Source organism: Mus caroli, unplaced genomic scaffold, assembly GCF_978045245.1.
Source record: "Mus caroli unplaced genomic scaffold, Mus_caroli_1 scaffold_19, whole genome shotgun sequence".
Lineage (NCBI taxonomy): Eukaryota > Metazoa > Chordata > Mammalia > Rodentia > Muridae > Mus > Mus caroli.
In genome coordinates this window covers 9,620,241-9,639,168 of record NW_028227274.1, presented here as the reverse complement: position 1 = coordinate 9,639,168, position 18,928 = coordinate 9,620,241, and the positions used below count along the sequence as shown (strand labels likewise).

Below are 18,928 nucleotides of genomic sequence, written 5' to 3'. Positions count from 1 at the left end.
TCAATAAGACAAAAAAACCACCAACAGATTGGGAAAGGATCTTTACCTATCCTAAATCAGATAAGGGACTAATATCCAATATATATAAAGAACTCAAGAAGGTGGACTCCAGAAAGTCAAATAACCCCATTAAAAAATGGGGCTCAGAACTGAACAAAGAATTCTCACCTGAAGAATACTGAATGGCAGAGAAGCACCTGAAAAAATGTTCAACATCCTTAATCATCAGGGAAATGCAAATCAAAACAACCCTGAGATTCCACCTCACACCAGTCAGAATGGCTAAGATCAAAAATTCAGGTGACAGCAAATGCTGGCGAGGATGTGGAGAAAGAGGAACACTCCTCCATTGTTGGTGGGATTGCAAGCTTGTACAACCACTCTGGAAATCAGTCTGGTGGTTCCTCAGAAAATTGGACATAGTACTACCAGAGGATCCAGCAATACCTCTCCTGGGCATATATCCAGAAGATGTCCCAACCGGTAAAAAGGACACATGCTCCACTATGTTCATAGCAGCCCTATTTATAATAGCCAGAAGCTGGAAAGAACCCAGATGTCCCTCAACAGAGGAATGGATACAGAAATTATGGTACATTTACACAATGGAGTACTACTCAGCTATTAAAAAGAATGAATTTATGAAATTCCTAGCCAAATGGATGGACCTGGAGGGCATCATCTTGAGTGAGGTAACACAATCACAAAGGAACTCACACAATATGTATTCACTGATAAGTGGATATTAGCCCAAAACTTAGGATACCCAAGATATAAGATACAATTTGCTAAACGCATGAAACTCAAGAAGAATGAAGACCAAAATGTGGACAATGTGCCCCTTCTTAGAATTGGGAACAAGTTACAGAGTTACAGAGACAAAGTTTGGAGCTGTGATGAAAGGATGGACCATCTAGAGACTGCCGTATCCAGGGATCCATCCCATAATCAGCTTCTAAACGCGGACACCATTGCATACACTAGCAAGATTTTGCTGAAAGGACCCAAATATAGCTGTCTCTTGTGAGACTATGCAGGGGCCTAGCAAACACAGGAGTGGATGCTCACATTCAGCTATTGGATGTATCACAGGGCTCCCAATGGAGAAGCTAGAGAAAGTACCCAAGGAGCTAAAGGGATCTGCAACCCTATAGGGAGAACAACATGATGTACTAACCAGAACCCCGGAGCTCTTGTCTCTAGCTGCATATGTATCGAAAGATGGCCTAGTCGGCCATCAATGGAAAGAGAGGCCCATTGGACTTGCAAACTTTATATGTCCCAATATAGGGGAATGCCAGGGCCAAAAGAATGGGAATGGGTGGGTAGGGAAGTGGGGGGCGCTCTGGGGGACTTTTGGGATAGCATTGGAAATGTAATTGAGGAAAATATGTAATAAAAAATATTAAAAATTAAAAAAAAAATAACAATAAAACTGACAAATGATTAAAAAAAAAAGTCAGAGTCTGGCTCTGATGGGAAAGCACACTTAAGCTTAGGAAGCAGGCTGATGCCATTTCCTCTGGATACATATGAACTGGAATGGGAAGTGAATGAAGACCACATGGCCATCCCTAATGCACACCTGATGTCATTTAGTCAAGGAGATTTAGGTACTGACTGAAAGGAAATAAAATATGCAAAGACTCGAACACAGATTGGGTAGATATATAGGAACTTGACAGTCAGCCCGCAAGTGCAGCTGAAGCCGTCGGACTGAAGCGCCACCCTGGGATTCACTTGTGTTTAGTTTTATCATCATCCTTTCAAAAGTTCTTTCGAAGAAGCAGATGGCCATTGGTTTAGTCATTAAGGATCACCTCGCTGTGGCAAAAGGGTTGATTTATCTATCACTGCATTATTATTCTGAAAAGTAGTGTTCTAAATGATGTCACTATTTTGCTGAGAGGTTGTCTTTCTAACAAAGTGGTTAGAAATCACGTGAGACATGCAGGGGTATGGTCAAACATCAGCAGGAGACAGCACAATGCTGAGCAGGCCTTTCGCTTAACATAGGCCTTTAGAGGGAATAAGTCCTGTGTTTTGGATTCCCACGCTGTAGTCAGTTCCCTTTCACTTGACCCCTGTGACAACTGAAGCATAAAAAAAAGGAAAGACCTTGGCCAAGTAAAAATATACAATGGGACTTCCTGGGAGTGGCTTAGTATGAAGTAGGCAATCGTCTAATATGATGCTGTCCTAGAATTCTAATGATGGGTTTGCTAAACATGCTTAGTTGTTGTCATGTGCTAAAGGCTCTAGAACATCACCCAATCTCCCCCAGTGCTAATTATAAAATCTGCATGATGTCCTATAAGGGTCCTTTCTTTCTTTGTTTTTTTTTTTTTTTTTTTTTAATCCTTCTGCCATGCCAAGGAGGATGGCGCATGGCTATAACCCCAGCAGCCTGGGCATTGAAGCAGGAGGATCATGGATTTAAATCCACACTGGGTTGCATAACAAGCCCCTATCTTCCCAAAATATAAACTATTCCCAACCTGGAGCTTTTCTGAGGTCATCTAGAGTCACCAGAATAACTATGAAAATTCCTCTGTCCCCTAGCCAACTTCTCTTAGATTGTGAGAAATGAAAATCAAGACTGTGAGCTGAAAGATGCAAGTCTAAAAGTTGAAGTGGAAGGTGAGCTCAGATGGTTAGAGGTTGAAGAAGGCCTGTGGCCAATGTACCCAGGACTCCAGCACACAGGGCCTACCCATTGGGGAGAACACTTTACAGCGGTACTGATGCCAACTATATATGAAATCCATATTTTCAGATACTGATAGACTAGGTTCTGAGAAACTACCCTAGGATCACTGTATGCCTTTAATGCTAATATACAGAGCTGAGGATACAGGCCTAGTGGGAGAGTGCTCGCTCAGCATGCGCATGGCACTGGGTTCGATCCTCAACGCCATACACAAATCCAAATATGACTCATTGTTTGTGATCTTTCTTCCAGTAACAAAGTCCTCAGAGATGGCTTTTTAGGATCGTTAGGAGCACAGCTAATTCAGCAGGCGTTTGATCAGGCCTCACAACAGTGCCCATGTTACAATGCTAAAATCTACTCTTTGCACACCTTTTTAAAATTTTTCACATCCAGGAAGGTGGTCAGCTACTTCAAGTTATCTTGTGTTTGACCAGAGCAACATAAAAGCCAGGTTAACAAAACATTGAAGGCTGTGACTAAGAAACTGGTGTGTTTACTGTAGCTTTCTTCTACCTGCTGTATCAAGGGCTACAACTTCTGGTGTCATTAATTTTACATTTAGTCTCCTCTACAAATATCCTTTGTGCTGATTCTTTAATTAAAGAATGCTCTTGAACTATTATGCAAAGAAAATCATTTCCAGTAAGCCCTTGGCAATTAGCACTCTTGGGCAAAAAGTTCATTAGGGTGAATCTGAAAGTTTCCACTATTGCTTTTTGCACACAGCAATCACCAACCACTAATTTATTGGGTTCTGAAGGGGACCGTGCTGGAGAGGAGCACCTGTTATATAATTTCACAATGCTGCCACCCACAGAGAGGCTCCCAATACCAGGTTGGGGATAATGTTGGACCCTACAACTAGCTGCCTGCTAGTTTTCAAAGGCTGCCTCAAAAGTCCAGTGTACTAATCCCCCAAGTCCCAGGCCAACTTCCCTGGTGGAGGAATTTGGGGGTTGTGGGGCGATTACCTGTACTTGCAGCTGTATATGTTCACCTGGCCTGCCAAGGCAGACCCTGAGCTCTTCAGGTTCATGTCCACCACAAAAAGCTGGTCCACCTCCGTGGCATACTCCAGCATGACCACATAGTGGCCAACCTGTGGGACCCGCAGACGTAGCTGCAGTTCTACCTGCCAGAGAGGACAAGTAGACAGGTAGTCATCCAGACACACAATGCACTGGACATGTGTACAGAGACAATGGTAAAAATAGAGGTGACACCTGGAATACTGTCACATGTCTGCAGAGTAAAACATGGTCCTCTTGAGAGAATGCAAAGGAAAAAATAGATGCCCTGTTAAAATCCCAAGTCCATAGAAATGTTGCATGACCATTTGTCTGGAACATCAGAGGGTGTTTTGCATTTTTATTTTCTAAGTCTCCCAGTGCTATGTCTGAGGTCTTCAGCTCCACGCAGGGATCCTTCCACTGCTCGATTAAGGTAACAAAAATTCCCAAACTTGAAGCAAAAAGGGAGCACAACAGAGAGCAAGGGAGTGGAACCTGCCTGGGGGCTTCTTACCTGTTACTTCAGGAGAGAAATGGCAAGCTATCCAAATACAATCACATAAAAACAGCACACACTCCCTTCTGTCCCTTTTAGACTTTCAAGCCCTTTTCTATTGGTGATATACGTGCTTCCCCCTTTGATTTTTAAGAATTATTATGAATCAGAAGTCAGGGGTACTTTAGGCTGTAACGACAGAGATCCTAGGGTGCACAGAGCTGGACATGTTCGTTCTCAGGTCCTTTCTGGGGAAGTGGGACTTGAGCTTTTGTCAATCATTAGGCAGGAGCTATGGTCTCAACTCAAGCTGACATTAGCTGTGTGTCCTCGTATCTGTGTGTCCTGACATTAGCTGTGTGTCCTCATATCTGTGTAGCTGTGTGTCCTCGTAGCTGTGTGTCCTCGTAGCTGTGTCCTGATCAGTTTTCCTTTCAACAGTTATGAGGGTTAAATGGATGTGCAGCAAGTCTTTTCGCAGTGACAAAAATAATCTATGATCTGAGTTGTTCCCTGAACATGTGTGAGTGTTGAGGCCCTGAGGTACATCTGAGAGATAAATTATACTTAAGTTTAATGAACATAAGCTTATATGTTTCTCAGGGGCTGGTTCACCTCATTTGGACTTCCCTGTTGTCTTATAAATAACAACACATAAACAACACATAGGTATATGTTCTTTCTCACATGTTACATCTATGTACATGTAAGTATACACTTACACATGTGTGTATGTGTGTGTGTGCACATGCAGTATGGACAGAAAGGAATGTGGTAAAGTTAATTTTAGGATGAAGTAGAGAGAAGAATATGCAGTTTTTCATTATATTTAATTGTGTTTACTTATATTGTTTTATTTGGTACAATCAAAAATCTAACAAAATAAAATGAAATGAAAAGTCTACCAAAGAAGTAATCTTAGTATCTTTAGCTGTTACCTTTAAAATGTTATAAAATGTGTTGTATATGTTGTGGATAGCCCTGGGGCTAATTATATTTGATATTAATTCCATTCTCCTATGAGTGGCTATGAATAAGGAATGAGTCAGCACTCAGGTGATTTCCTGTAAACCTGCTTCCCACCTTAATATGTAAAATAAAGGAGAGCTGATGATTGGGCAGATCAAAGAGAAGGTGGAGAGGAAGATGGGGAGAGAGAAGAAGGAGAAAATGGAAGAGGGAGAGGATGCAGAGGAGGAAGAGGAAGAAGAAAAGCTGAGCATAAGCACATGGCTTGGAGAAAGCTCAAGTTCTAAGGGGTCTCATAGATGTGGAAGACAGTAGAGTAGTGGTAGATCTGCCCAATCTAGGTGCACAGCATGTAATCATATTAACTGTATTGTGTTTTCATTGCTGGGGCATAACTAGGTTGGAGAGTTTTACGGCAACATATATATCTAAAGATTTCAGAAGAATTTGAGCCATAGATATTTAAACTTCACAAACTTTACCCCCCAAAGAAATATTTTCTTCAAAAGATCAAAATAGATAATATTAATGAAAGTAAAGAGTGGAAACGGGTGGGGGCTACCATTCAGTGTCTTCATTCTGGGGTGCTATGATGTGTGTTCTCATTGTTGATAAAGTACACAGTGTGTTACCAATATACTCTTAGATTTGCTGATGTGGCTCAGAGAACTCCAGGAGGAGATACAACGTCCCAGCATGTACCAACATGTCCTCCAAGCCGTGAGGCAGATGCCTTGGGTTGGAGCAGTTCCAGGTTCCAAGCTCCACAGATTCAGCTGCTGCAAAGTGCTTAGCCCACAGGGTTTGTCAGGGAGGAACTGCTGTGTCCTTATAAGGCAACCAACAGAGCTACTGAAGACCTGTAAGACTGAGTCTTGTCCATCTTTAAAGAAAGAATTTGCTGGGAGTCAGGTAAACTAAACCGACCTGTGATGTCCTGTGGTTGTTGCTACATCTAAAGGTACTCAAAGAAAACCTCACCACAGCTCAGTGTGGAGGGTAACTCAGCCCCAGGTCAGATCAATCAGAGAAGTTAGCACCTGTCGATAACTACCCCTGAGAAATACTTCTGGCTCTCCAGGATTTGAGAAGCAACCTTTGCTAAGCATTCAGAAGACACAAATGGAGAGGCAGCATCAGTTTTAACGGGAAGTAAAAGGCTGTCCCACCTCTCTCCCGCTGAGGTCCACCATGGCTGGGTGTGTGGGTGTGGGCTGCCTCATTGCCAAGGGTCTCAGCTCTCCATCCAGCAGGAAGTGTCTGGCCTCACAAGCCAGGGTACAGGAGAAGGCAGTCAGTGGTAAATGCTGGTAAAGCAAACAGCTTCAAGGACAACAAAAGACAGTTGTTATCACATGAGCATGATATAGCTCGCTACAAGGACTCAGCGATCCCAGTCACTGGGCGTCCTTTCAACAAAGTCTTAGGAAACATCACAGACATCGAGCAGTGAGTTCCCCACACCACAAAGGGAAGAAACAAAGGTCTGAGAACATGCATTCTATTTTAAGCTCTTCCCTCATCAGATGCATGGCTTCGAGATGACTTTGGGGTATGTGGCAGCATCCCCACGTGCACAGAGTGGCATGCAGTGTGCTTGGGGATTCTTACTCAAATAAGGCTCAGAACAAACAAATCACAACGAACCTATCAGTGGGCTTTCCTGTAACTGCTGGGACTGTAAGGCCCACCATCTGAGCCTTCATACTCAAGGCTCCTTCAGAGGTGTCTGATGGCATTGAGGCTGCACCCTCCTCCCCATACTAACTTGTCCTGGGGAGATCCTGTGTGGGCACATGGCTCTGTGACCGGCACTTGCAGGGTGAATGCTTCATAGTAGTCCCTGGGAAGCAGCACCAGGTAGTCCTAGCAAATGGAGACCACAGGGAGTGTTAGTCACCTTCTACCAGGCCTACCTTGGTAATACAATGACCAAATGTGTTTGAGAAGTAAATAATGCCCCAGGGAAGTCCCTGGTGAACTTGAACTTCAGATCAACTTTTTTTGTTCATTACCCTAGCACACCAGAACCCACAATGTACCTCCCCGCCAGGTCTTACACACACACACACACGCAAAGAGATCGGTGCCTCAGAGTATATATTTGTGATCTTCAGATCTACAGAAAATGTTACTATCTCTTCTGGGCCATTTAATAATCCTTCCCCCAGGTGACCAAAGGCAATGAACCAAATCATTATGATGCTGCCTTTGTCACTACAGAGCATCAGCGACTGACTACAGTGTGGCTTCGGCTCCAACCCTACTCATGGTGCATGATGGGGAAAGTGAGGTTTTGTGATGTTGGTGGCTCAGACTGGAATGGCCCTGATGCCCTTCCTAGCAAATGAAGGAATGGCCATGTTCCACCAAACATGCCAATGAGGCCTGCAGTAAATGCAGCCAAGCATTCAGAAAAGAGCAGAGTTCCAGGATCTCAGACACAGATAGCTCAGTGACCTCAGGATCTGTGATCCACCACATGCATGCACAAGGAAGGAGGCTAAATGCTTGCCTCTGGTGGCGAACTCATGTGGCCCCTGAGGCATTTTCTCCTCAGGAAGAAATGTTTAGCGGGGAGGGGAGGGGGGTGGGGGTGGGGGAAGGAGATTGTGACTTAGGGGACTCAATGGCCTTCCTAGCTGGATGGGTTTGAATTGTTCTAGAAGCCATTTCCCTGAGCTCAACCCATACTTACTCATTACTCTGTGGTCCCAAAGACCAGTAAAGAAGGATAGACAGCATGTGCTCAGTGAAAAGCGAATCAGAATGGGGACATCAGCTATGTGTCATTACACATCTGTCTCAGTCAGGGTTTCTGCTCATTCAATAAAACGCCATGACCAAAAAGCAAGTTGGGAAGGAAAGGGTTTTTCAGTTTACACTTCCACATTGCTGTTCATCACCAAAGGAAGTCAGGACAGAATCTCAAACAAGGCAGGAACCTGGAGGAGGGATCTGATGCAAAAGTCATGGAGGAGTAATGTTTACTGCTTGCTTCCTCAGGCTAGCTCAGTCTGCTTTCTTATAGAACTCAGGTCCACAAGCCTAGGGGTAGCACCATCCATGATGGACTTGGCCCAGCCCCATTAATAACTAATTAAGAAAATCCCTTACAGCCAGCTAATCTTACAGAGGCACTTTCTCAGTTAAGGTTCCCTCCTGTTAGATAACTAGCTTGTGTGTCAAGTTGACATAAGACTAGCCAGCATAGCATCTCCCCTCTTTCCATCTGTCTTGCTTTATACCATGATTGGCATTGATGCCATTTCCCTCTTCCCCAGTTGTAACATCAGCAAAGCATGCTTTGCCTTGTTTCTTCAGATATGAAGTTTTTTTGCCAAGAAGGTGCAAGGGCAAAAGGATGGCACTCAACTTCACGTTATTTTTTGATGCTTGGGAAAGACACATAAGGATAAGTTCTATTCCTGCTACTCGGGGAAAGCGATGGAGGCAGCGATGGAGGAAAGTGACTGACCTAAGAAGGACCAGCTCTGTGTTTCCTCCTAGAGCAGCACATGGCTTCAAATTGGTGTCAAAGATGTCATCAAAGCTATAACAAGCTAGAGGTGTGTGTGGACAAAGAGGGGTTCCTCGGAGAAACTCTTCACGGCTCCTCCGGCTTTCCTTGAACGAGGAATCCTTTGCCGGTCAGATATAAGACTCCTGACTCAGTGAGAGGTAAGAGCATAGGAGGTGCTGGGTCAGCCCTGGCTCCTGGAGCCTGTTCCTTCCCTTCAGACATCCCCAAAACTCATTATTAATTCTTCTCAATATCTAGGGTCTGCTGATGCTACTCTGCATCACTTGGGGAAGAGGGGCATCTAGGTGACTTTCAGTTTCATAACAGAAATATTAAACACAATTTGAAAGGCAGGGAAGGCCATGTGCTTATAAGAACTTTTCATCTTTTTCTAATGATCTTGAATTATAGTTTGTTTACATTTAGATAGATATAAAGATTATTTTTGCCCAAGAGTGGTTGACTGAAAGGATATGAATTTTAATTTTCAGTAAGTTTCTGTGTCATCATCATGTCCTCTGAGAACCAAAGTCACTATCATTTCCTTTGCACTAAAAGGGAAACACATGTGATTTTGATGTGGGCCCCTGCACTACAAGATCTTCCTGTGGGCGCTGCACTGCAAGATCTTCCTGTGGGCCCTGCACTGCAAGATCTTCCTGTGAGCCCTGCACTGCAAAAGTCTATCACAAGAACAGGACAGTTTGAAAACCTCAGTGCTTAGAACCCTGTCTTACCAGAAGGACTCCTTCCACCTGGATGCAAGCAATCCATGTCCCAGGTGTGATGGAGAATGGGTCTGCAAAGCCATTCCCAGGGACTGTGACAAAGGCTGGCTCTTTACTCGGGGGAAAGGTGATTTTTCTGCTTTGCAAAGCATCTATCAGAAATACAAGTAACACGTTAAGACATCTTTCCAGAAGCCAGTACTAACACTTTACCCAAATTAGCTTTCAATATTCAGTTTACAGATGGAAAAGCTTAAGGTAGCTTACTAAGCATGGGCTCTGGTTGTATTTATTCATCTTACTTTTTAAAATGATATGTATGCATGTACATAAAATAGATGACATTAGAGATGCAAGCTTGGAAGACACCCAGAGGCACAATCGCCACCATGTGGCCACAGAAGGCAAGTGGATAAGTGGGTGCGCCAGTATGATGAGCAAGTGTGTGATGGGGAGATGTGAGAGGATGCAGAATGGTTTGCGCACTGCGAAGAGAGGAGGAACTGGAAACATGAGGCTGTTGAGAACAGCCTGCTGTGAGTAGCCTGTGCTGCCACCTGAGGCCATGTCTGGGTCAGTGGTCCTGGAAGAGCAGGCATCTTTATTGATGTCTGTGGCCCACCAAAGACCATGCAGATGTCCCTGATCTAGGCTGCCACCTGGGATCATGTTAACATCCAATGGCTATGAAGAGCTGGCCCAGACCCTCACCCTAGCAGCATGGGAGAACTGGCCCCAAGGGCATAGGAGTGGGAAAGCCGGCCCTGCCTCTCATCAGCTGTAGCACTTGGAGAGTGGGCCTCACCTAGGAAGTGCAGTGGAGCTTGCCCTGGTAGAATGGGTGAGGGAGAGCTGGCCCAGGCCCTAGCCAGGGCAGTGCTAGAGAGCTAGTGATATAAGGAATAGATGCAGGAGAGCCAGTAGACTGAGCATCTCAGCCACCACCCAGGCCCAGATCCAGGGCTTTGAGTTGGCCCATCCCAACATCTACCTCATCTATGAACTGCTAGAACACACAAAGGGTTGATCCTGCAGATCAAAGCTGCAGGATCTCCATGACACACGCCAACAACAAGATATCCTAGAGCAGTTCTGGTGAGGATCCAGTACTGATAGTGTAGCAGAAGCCAGAGGCCTTGAACCAGACCAATGGCTCACTGCAATGAACATTTGCAAGGAAGGATGTCTGTGCAAAAGGGTGTACTGTGTGACATACTGTGACACCCCACAGCTTACTCAGAAAGATTTGCAAGGGTGGAGGATGAATATGGAGGGAGGTGAGAGGTGGGGGGCATTTGCAAGGGTGGAGGATGAATATGGAGGGAGGTGAGAGGTGGGGGGCATTTGCAAGGTGGAGGATGAATATGGGGGGAGGTGAGAGGGATTGGGATGCATGATGAGGAATTCACAAAGAATCAATCAAAAATAAACAACAAAACCAAAACTCATTAGAAGAGCTGGTGAGATGGGTCATGGGTTGCAAGTTATCGCTGCTCTAGAGGACAGAAGTTCAGTTCCCAGCACCCACATACGACTGTCCACAACCGCCTATAACCCCAGCTCCAGGGGATCTGATCCATAGATACCCACACACTGGTGTCTATATATGACACACACACATATTAATAAAAAATAAAACCACCGGGAAATTATTTAAAAATAGACATTGATAAGTTGTTAGCAGTAGCTATATAATGGGATTTCAGTTTTCAGGTTTATTAAATATTTAGGTATAGTAATATCTATATTGTATATGTTGAGACAGAGTCAACCATGTAGTACTAGTTGGCCTGGAATTCACTATAAACCATGTGGTCTCCAACCAGTTATCCCTTGCCTTTTCCTTCAGTGCTGGGATGCTGCCACACATGGCCAATACTGTAATCTTAAGGAATGGACCTTCCAGATGTATGTATTCAGTATATCATATGGCTTATTAACCTCCTTTATTTTTGTCTGTAGGAGATTGTCATTTTTTATTTTTACTTGTGAGTGTGCATTCACTTTGCAATTAGAAAAGACCCCAGATTTCTGTTTGTTTCCAAGAGGTACTGCCTTTCCTTCCACCAACAAACGAACATCTGGTGCCTGGGTCCCAGGAGTCTTCTTAAGAGGAGATGTTTGCAACAAATCTTTGAATCTCTCTCATTCTATAGACATTTACAAAGGCCCGCTGAGTGCCAGGCGCAGGACTATTTGCAGCAAGGCAGTGCACAAGCAGGCATGGCCTGGCTCCCTGGGATGCTCCTAGACTTCCTATTCTCTGACCTGCATTGTAAAATTCTCTTCAAAAATTTTTCTTTCTTGAAACCATTCGAGAATTAAGGGCAATATGCCAACAACTCCCAAATAACACCAAAAGGTGGTGCCCGCTTCCCCACGTGTGAGCTATATAGATCTGTTTTTAATCACTCAAGGACCCTAAGGGTTTCGGGATAGCCAACATCTGAGCATTGTTATGCTGATGGTAACTTAACAGCAAAAATTAAAGAAGCACAAAGTATGGAGAAAGCAATGGTAGGAAAGCCCGCAAGGGAGCTGTCCAATCAGATCTTCTTGTGGGCTTCATGTGGATGACAGACTTGGTAAAAACCAAAGTAATGTTCCATTCATCCTTTCTCAACTGCAAGGAGGCAAAGCCAGGTTTAGAGGTCCATGCCCCACCCATCCAGCATGGGAGGAGGAGCTACTCTGGGTGATGTCTGGAGACTCTAGAGAGCAAAACCACAGCAACGGTAAGAAAAGAGGCTTGAGATGTACCTACCGGACTCTCCCCGCGATGAGTAAAGAGTGATTCGGCCGGATATGGCTTCCATTCCAGGACTGATGTATCTCAGAACGATGCGGAACAAGGAGAGGCTGGACTGCCTCACAGACAATCTCACCCTTACTTCATTCTGAAAAGTACCCCAAAATAACATGCAGTGTAGAGGACACACACACTCACATGAATGCATGGCTACACACACATACACACACACTCACTCACATGCATACATGCTCAATAAGTCCCCAGTTAGGTGGAAATAAACAGGGCTAAAAAGAAAGCAAAGCCACTGGGGCTGGAGAGATGGCTCAGCGGTTAAGAGCACTGACTGCTCTTCTAGAGGTCCTGCATTCCATTCTCAACAACCACATGGTGGCTCACAAAACTGTAATGGGATCTGATGCCCTCTTCTGGTGTGTCTGAAGAGAGCAATGGTGTACTCACTTATATTAAATAAATAAGTAAATAAATCTTTAAAAAAAATTGAAAAAAGAAAGCAAAGCCACTTACAATTCTAGTGCTAAGGGAATGCACCCCTCAGCAGCTGGGGTTCTCTTCCAGCATTTTTTGTAACCAGGAAGACAGATTGGAATATTAGACGGACTAGTTTCAGAGGGTCACAGCAACAGGGACAACCATGACTGACGGGGAAAGCCAAAAGCAGAAGATAGACAAGGAAAGGCAAGCATGTTGTCTCAGATCACCACTCAACAAAGAGGCCACTGAGCCCCACTTCACAGGCACGGCATCACATGGAGGAGCAAAGCTTAAGGACCCCAAAAGCATTCTAGATGCAGCTAAATATGCCTATTTTGTCTTAGGAAATTTTATGTCAAGCTTTTATCCAAAAACAATGTTAGCTTTTGAAATAGAAGAGAGGTCTTGTGTGTCTCTAAGCTCTGGGATCACACAATGCTCTGTAAGAATTGATAATGCAAGTAAATTATCATTTATTCAGATTTATTTATTGTATGCTAATAAGAGTTTCTCCTGCATGTATGTATGTGCATCAAGGTCAAAAGAGGGTGTGAGATCCATTGGACCTTGAGTTAAGGATTCTTGTGAGCCACCATGTGGGTGGTAGGAACCAGACCAAAGTCCTCTGCAAGATCAACAAGAGCTATTAACCTCCACGCCATCTCACAGACACGAGGATAAGTTATTTTTATTCAGAACCACAAGCCACGTGTCCAGACCCAGCTATAGTTCAAGGGAGGCTCACAGTGTGGGAATTCCTGTCTTGGTTCACTCCATCCTCTCCCAGCTATCTTGGTTTCAATGGAAAGGGCTATGTGTTACAAGAGACGCAGAGACAACCAAGGCTGACTTCCAGAGGACCACTACCTCTGATGCAGAAGCTGTGAGTGATGTCTGTCCAGTAATTCCCACCAGTCCTAAGAATTTGATTGAATTCATTTTTCAATTTCAATATCAATTGGGAAATAAATGTGCAAGGATGAATTAAAAGAATAAAGGAAGTGGCCAAGCACAGGAGACCACAGGTCCTCTGACCCAAAGGCTTCCTCACAAAGACCATCATCCAAATTGGGTTCCTTTGGGTTAACCAAATATTCTGTCAAACTTCAAATGTCTGTGAGAATACCTACACTGGGCTCAGTGTCAGCCACTTATCAGGACTTGATGGACCCCACCATAATCTTATGACTAATGAAGATCTCCACTATAGAAAAGGGTTGGGGGCTGACTCAGTGAAAAGCTGGCAGAGAATGTGAGTTTGGTTCTCAGCCTCAGAATGTGAGTTCTGTGGCTCACAACCTCCTGTAACTCCAGATCTGGAAGATCTCATACTCCCCTCTCCAGGTACCTACACTCTCCTATGTCATACATCTGCACATGCACAAATGGTGCAGGCCTTTAATGCAAGGACTTAAGGAGCAGAGGCGGGCAGAACTCTATGAATTAAAGATCAATCTGATCTGATCTGCATTGTGAGCACTAGGTTAGCCAGGGCTCCATAATATGACCCTGTCCCAGAAAGAAAAGGAAGAAACTGAATTGGTGTGTGTGGGAAGAAAGGGAGAAATGCCTTACAGTCCTGTTTGGTAAAGTCAGTTTCATTGGGGAGAATTTGGCCAGGCAAAACCATTATTAGGGTGAATGCGGGGCTCCAAGAGAGCTCTGGACTGGCCCCGACCCTCTATGACTCTATTAGTCTCTACCACGGTCATCAGCTCACTTCTCTCACTTCTACCTCAAGGCAGCTTACGGGACCAGCCTCAAAGAGAAGAGCTGAGGATAAAAATTATTTAATGACACTACACTTTTGGCTATAAATACTACATAAGTCCTATAGGTAGACGAATAATGTACACATCTCTTACTCTATTGTGAAGGCAAGATAGATGGTTGTAACAAAGAGGAAGGGAGGGAAGGAGATAGAAAAGCCAAACAATACCGAAGAGCATCTTTACTTTAGTCTCCACTCACAGAGGAACTCAGGATTTTAAAGCAGTTCCCCAAATCAGTGATGCCAAGCAGGGAAGGTGATACGGGATGGGTGTTATGTATTTATGAGGCTGAGGCAGCAGGACTGAGGGCTTAGACTAGCCTGAACTAGACTCTGTGGACCTCTGCGGGAGAAGGAGGATGCTGGCTATTTTAGAAGCCTTCAAGTCAACTTGGTTTTTGTTTTCCACAAATGCCATTAAAGAAAAAAGGTTCTCTATGTTTTAGTATAGTTTAATATCATTTAAGAAATTTGCTTCTATCTATGAAAAATCTCCAGAGACAAATACTATCTTTCTTCAGTTCCTTCATTTTCTGATTCAGTGGCCAAATTAAAGTAACCATGATATCCAAGTACGTATTTATTAATTAAAATCTTGCCCTATCTTAAATCCTAAGCCTAGCTTCCAAGCCAGCCCTGGCCAGTACTCTATAGAAAATGAACACTAGAATAGGTCCTGGGGCAGTGTAGCTTTTAGACTGTGTATGTATGTATATGTATATATATCCTGCAATGAGCTGTGACCCTCTCACTATATACCTGTACCGAGGTCATTGGAGCATATCCTCTCCAGCTAAACTCAGGGAATACCAGGGGATCAAATCCAAACCGCAGGTCTCTTCCATTAGGTCCAGTGCCGTCTTCGACCTCATACTTCATGTGGTGCAAATCCGGGAAGTAGTAGTTATTTTCAGGCCTTTGTCAATCACAAGAAAGGGACATGAGTAGTTAGGTTCATGGGTAACCTGAATGTCTTTTTAATAGATGCTGCTGAAGGAACGCGGCCAACTCACTAAGCCTATTAAATAGAACAGAGGAAGGTTATCCCCTCTCTTGCTCTATACGATTGCTTTTATTCTGGGAAATGCTGGCACAGGGCACACCCAACACCCACCCATCCCAAGCACTAAATTCAGGAAGTCACTTAGCACAAGTCATGAGTTCACCGACATACCCCAACTGTGTTCTAATGGCTGCCAGCAATTAATAAAATCTAATAGCTGCTCCCTCCCTCAGTCTTCCCACACACTCACACATTTTGTAAACATCAGTAATTATGTGACAGGCACTGTTGCTAAGCATCATGATATAATACTGTATATAGTAAACATATATATATACATATATATATATATATATAACTTTTATTATATTATGTGTTTATTTGTGTGCACGCATATGTGTACACATGTACATGGTTGAGCACTTGTGGAGGTAAGAGGACACCTTGCTAGGGTTAGTTCTCTCCTCTCACTATGTAGGTTCTGAGGATTGACCTTGGTTGGTCAGGCTTGTCTGAGACTCTTATAGGTTAATGGATTTAAAGACATAAAGATCTGTCAGTCGGCGGGAATAAAAGCTACACCCCTGCACTGTGAGCACAGTGGGGGCAGCCACACCCCTGCACTGTGAACACAGTGAGGATAGCCACACCCCTGCACTGTGAGCACAGTGAGGATAGCCACACCCCTGCACTGTGAGCACAGTGAGGATAGCCACACCCCTGCACTGTGAGCACAGTGAGGATAGCCACACCCCTGCACTGTGAGCACAGTGGGGGCAGCCACGCCCCTGCACTGTGAGCACCATGAAGACTGCTTGGATTTCAGCACAAGATTTACAAAGGTCCACAGGAGCGTTTGTCTCCAGCGCCTCAGTGTTCATCCAAGAATCCATTCTAAAGAGTTACTGCAAACATGTTAAAACACCGACAATGTGAAAACAACATGACTGAGCCAAATCTATAAAGCAAGCAAATTCTAAAATATTTTGTAGGCATTAATATTTTGAGGACTTTTTAGTGATATAAGAAATGCTTATGATACGTATTGTTAAATAAATTTGTTTTTAAAGTTTTCATGAAAGGCTAAGTTTTCATTGTTAATAAAATCAAACCAATAATATTTTACAAGGTTTTCTTAGAGAGAAACAGTGCAGATTTTTCTTTGCCTTTTTATTTGTATGAGTTTATTGAAATTTCTAAGATGAATATTATGATCATAAAAATTAGAGAACTACAGTGAATGCCTTCGAAACTTATAAGGAAATCTAAACAAGCTCAGATGCATGACTGAGCTAATGTTTGGGAAGACTTGGTCCTAACGATGCAGGTCTGCCCATCTGGAAAGAGAGGCTGAGTCCCACATTGATGGTTTATCACACTGTAGTGTGGTTTTCACGCACTATCACACCACAGGCCGTATTCTCGGTATTTCACAGTATTTCCTGTGTACTAAAATGTGAAACGTCACTGTTTCTATCTGTTGGTGGGTAACTCAGTCCTGTTGAGTTGTATTATTTTCTCCTGTGCTTCTCCATGTAGCTTCGACTGGAATGCCCAGCCACAAGGGCCAGTAGAGAGACCAAGGGACAGTCCCAGCCAGCAACACTCAGAACTACATCAGAGGATGCCTTAATTAATCTGCTGATGAAGCAGGAGCAGAAGGTGCTCGAGATTTTGAGAACTTTACATTCCTTGGAGTTTTTGGCATTTGACTAAAAATCAATGAGTTTAGATTTCAATTTCTTCCTCTTCCACGGAGGAAAAACTTACAGTAAGGTCATCAAACCCAGAGCCACACATCCTATATCCCTGCCTGCCCCAGCCTCGGCCCTTCCTGCTTTCGCTCTTAGCTTCCTTCCCAGTTGCCTCTGTTTCAAGACTTTGCCTACCCACCTTATTTTAACTCACCTGACATCTCTACTCCCTCACCGAGGACACAGCAAGAACTGAATGTCACTGCTCCTGAAGCCTGGGCAATGTGGAACACCCTGGAGAATGGAGCTGGCCCCTGTGGGACACCCTGGAGAATGGAGCTGGCCCCTGTGGAACACCCTGGAGAATGGAGCTGGCCCCTGTGTTTGGCCCCTCCTTGTAGAGAGGCTTCATCCTCCAGTGAGTATGCTGCAAACTGTTTGCACTTTATTTTTAATTTTATTATTTATTTATTTATTTATTTATTTTGGTTTTTCAAGACAAGGTTTCTCTGTGTATCCCTGGCTGTCCTGGAACTCACTCTGTAGACCAGGCTGGCCTCGATCTCAGAAACCCACCTGCCTCTGCCTCCCGAGTGCTGGGATTAAAGGCATGTGCCACCACTGCCCGGCTGCACTTTATTTTTATAATGAGTTATTGGTTTGGTTTCTTCCAACTGTCCACTTTAGGCTGTGGACTTTGGGATACAGGGTCTTTGTAGCTTATGCCACAGAATTGGTCTTTATGGACATTGTAATGACCTATTCTAATTAGCTTGTGGTCACATGTTCAGGTTCCAATTATACTGACTGCTTCATCTGCCTCCTTAGGATTGCTACAGATGGGAAAGTGGGAGATGGCCTTGGTAGCATGAGTGTGTAAAGACACTTCTCGAAGACTCACCTCTGGCACTGTTTCCCCTCCACGTGCTCTCTGCACTGGCATACTCCCGAGGGCCCACTACACATGGTGGTGAGTGCTCCACCAATGTCACACTGACACCCTGAAAGTCAAGAAACAGTTGGGGTTACTACCAAACTGTCTCGCTGACAGATGTTTCCCTCTACGAGAGAAGACAACTCTGCATTCTCAGCACTGTGTGGGCTGCTTCTTTCCTCTCCCAGACCCTGTATCAGGCAGGGATGGCCCAAACAAAAACGGCCTGTCTCCTCAAAGTTCCACCTCTAATTTCAAGATGTGTGACTACAGGCCAGCAGGTGGGTACACTGTTCTCCAGTCAAAGGTGCCAGTAGCCCCGGAGCTAGACATGGTTAAGTAGCCTGAGAAGAGAATCTATCAGCCAAGTGCTTTCCACACTGTGGCAGGACTTTCCCTGTCCAATCACACAAAACTCTTAGTTGGGTGCCCCCTGTTGCAGGAGATAGTAAGATGAAAGTGACAACTCTCCAGGCTCCTGCTCCTCAGCCTGCCAACTCCCCGGCAGGGCTAGACCGGCCGGCTTCCCATGCTCCTGCTGCTGTCAGCTCTCTCCACCTAGCCCCCTCAGCATCCTATCACTGTGTTCCCAGCTCTGGCTTGCTTGTCTCTGGAGCAGCTAGTTCCTTCTCTGCCATAAACCCCTGTAATCGGCAGTACCACATTCCAGTAACCAAGTAAATCAAAACTCTTGAACCTTATAATTAACCAATCAGATTTATGTATCAATACATTCTCAATTTACAAGATGCCAATACAATAATTTCAGAGCCAACTGATAATGATAAAAGCTGCCCACCTAGATTGGACAAATTATCCCAATTATTCTAGCCTTATGATATC

The 18,928-nt window shown here is 44.3% G+C and overlaps 1 protein-coding gene across 2 annotated transcripts in view; it reads right to left on the bottom strand.

Annotated features, from left to right (window-relative positions):
• Lama3 (laminin subunit alpha 3) overlaps positions 1-18,928 on the bottom strand; it is a 256,838-nt gene that overhangs the window by 122,695 nt on the left and 115,215 nt on the right. For both annotated transcript variants that reach the window (XM_085833379.1, XM_085833380.1), the window contains exons 18-24: positions 18,053-18,152; positions 15,214-15,370; positions 12,204-12,336; positions 9,449-9,591; positions 6,957-7,054; positions 6,358-6,511; positions 3,685-3,845 (exon numbers count right to left, since the gene is read on the bottom strand). In XM_085833379.1, the coding sequence (XP_085689505.1) occupies positions 3,685-3,845; positions 6,358-6,511; positions 6,957-7,054; positions 9,449-9,591; positions 12,204-12,336; positions 15,214-15,370; positions 18,053-18,152 (946 nt within the window). The remainder of the gene's footprint in view (positions 1-3,684; positions 3,846-6,357; positions 6,512-6,956; positions 7,055-9,448; positions 9,592-12,203; positions 12,337-15,213; positions 15,371-18,052; positions 18,153-18,928) is intronic.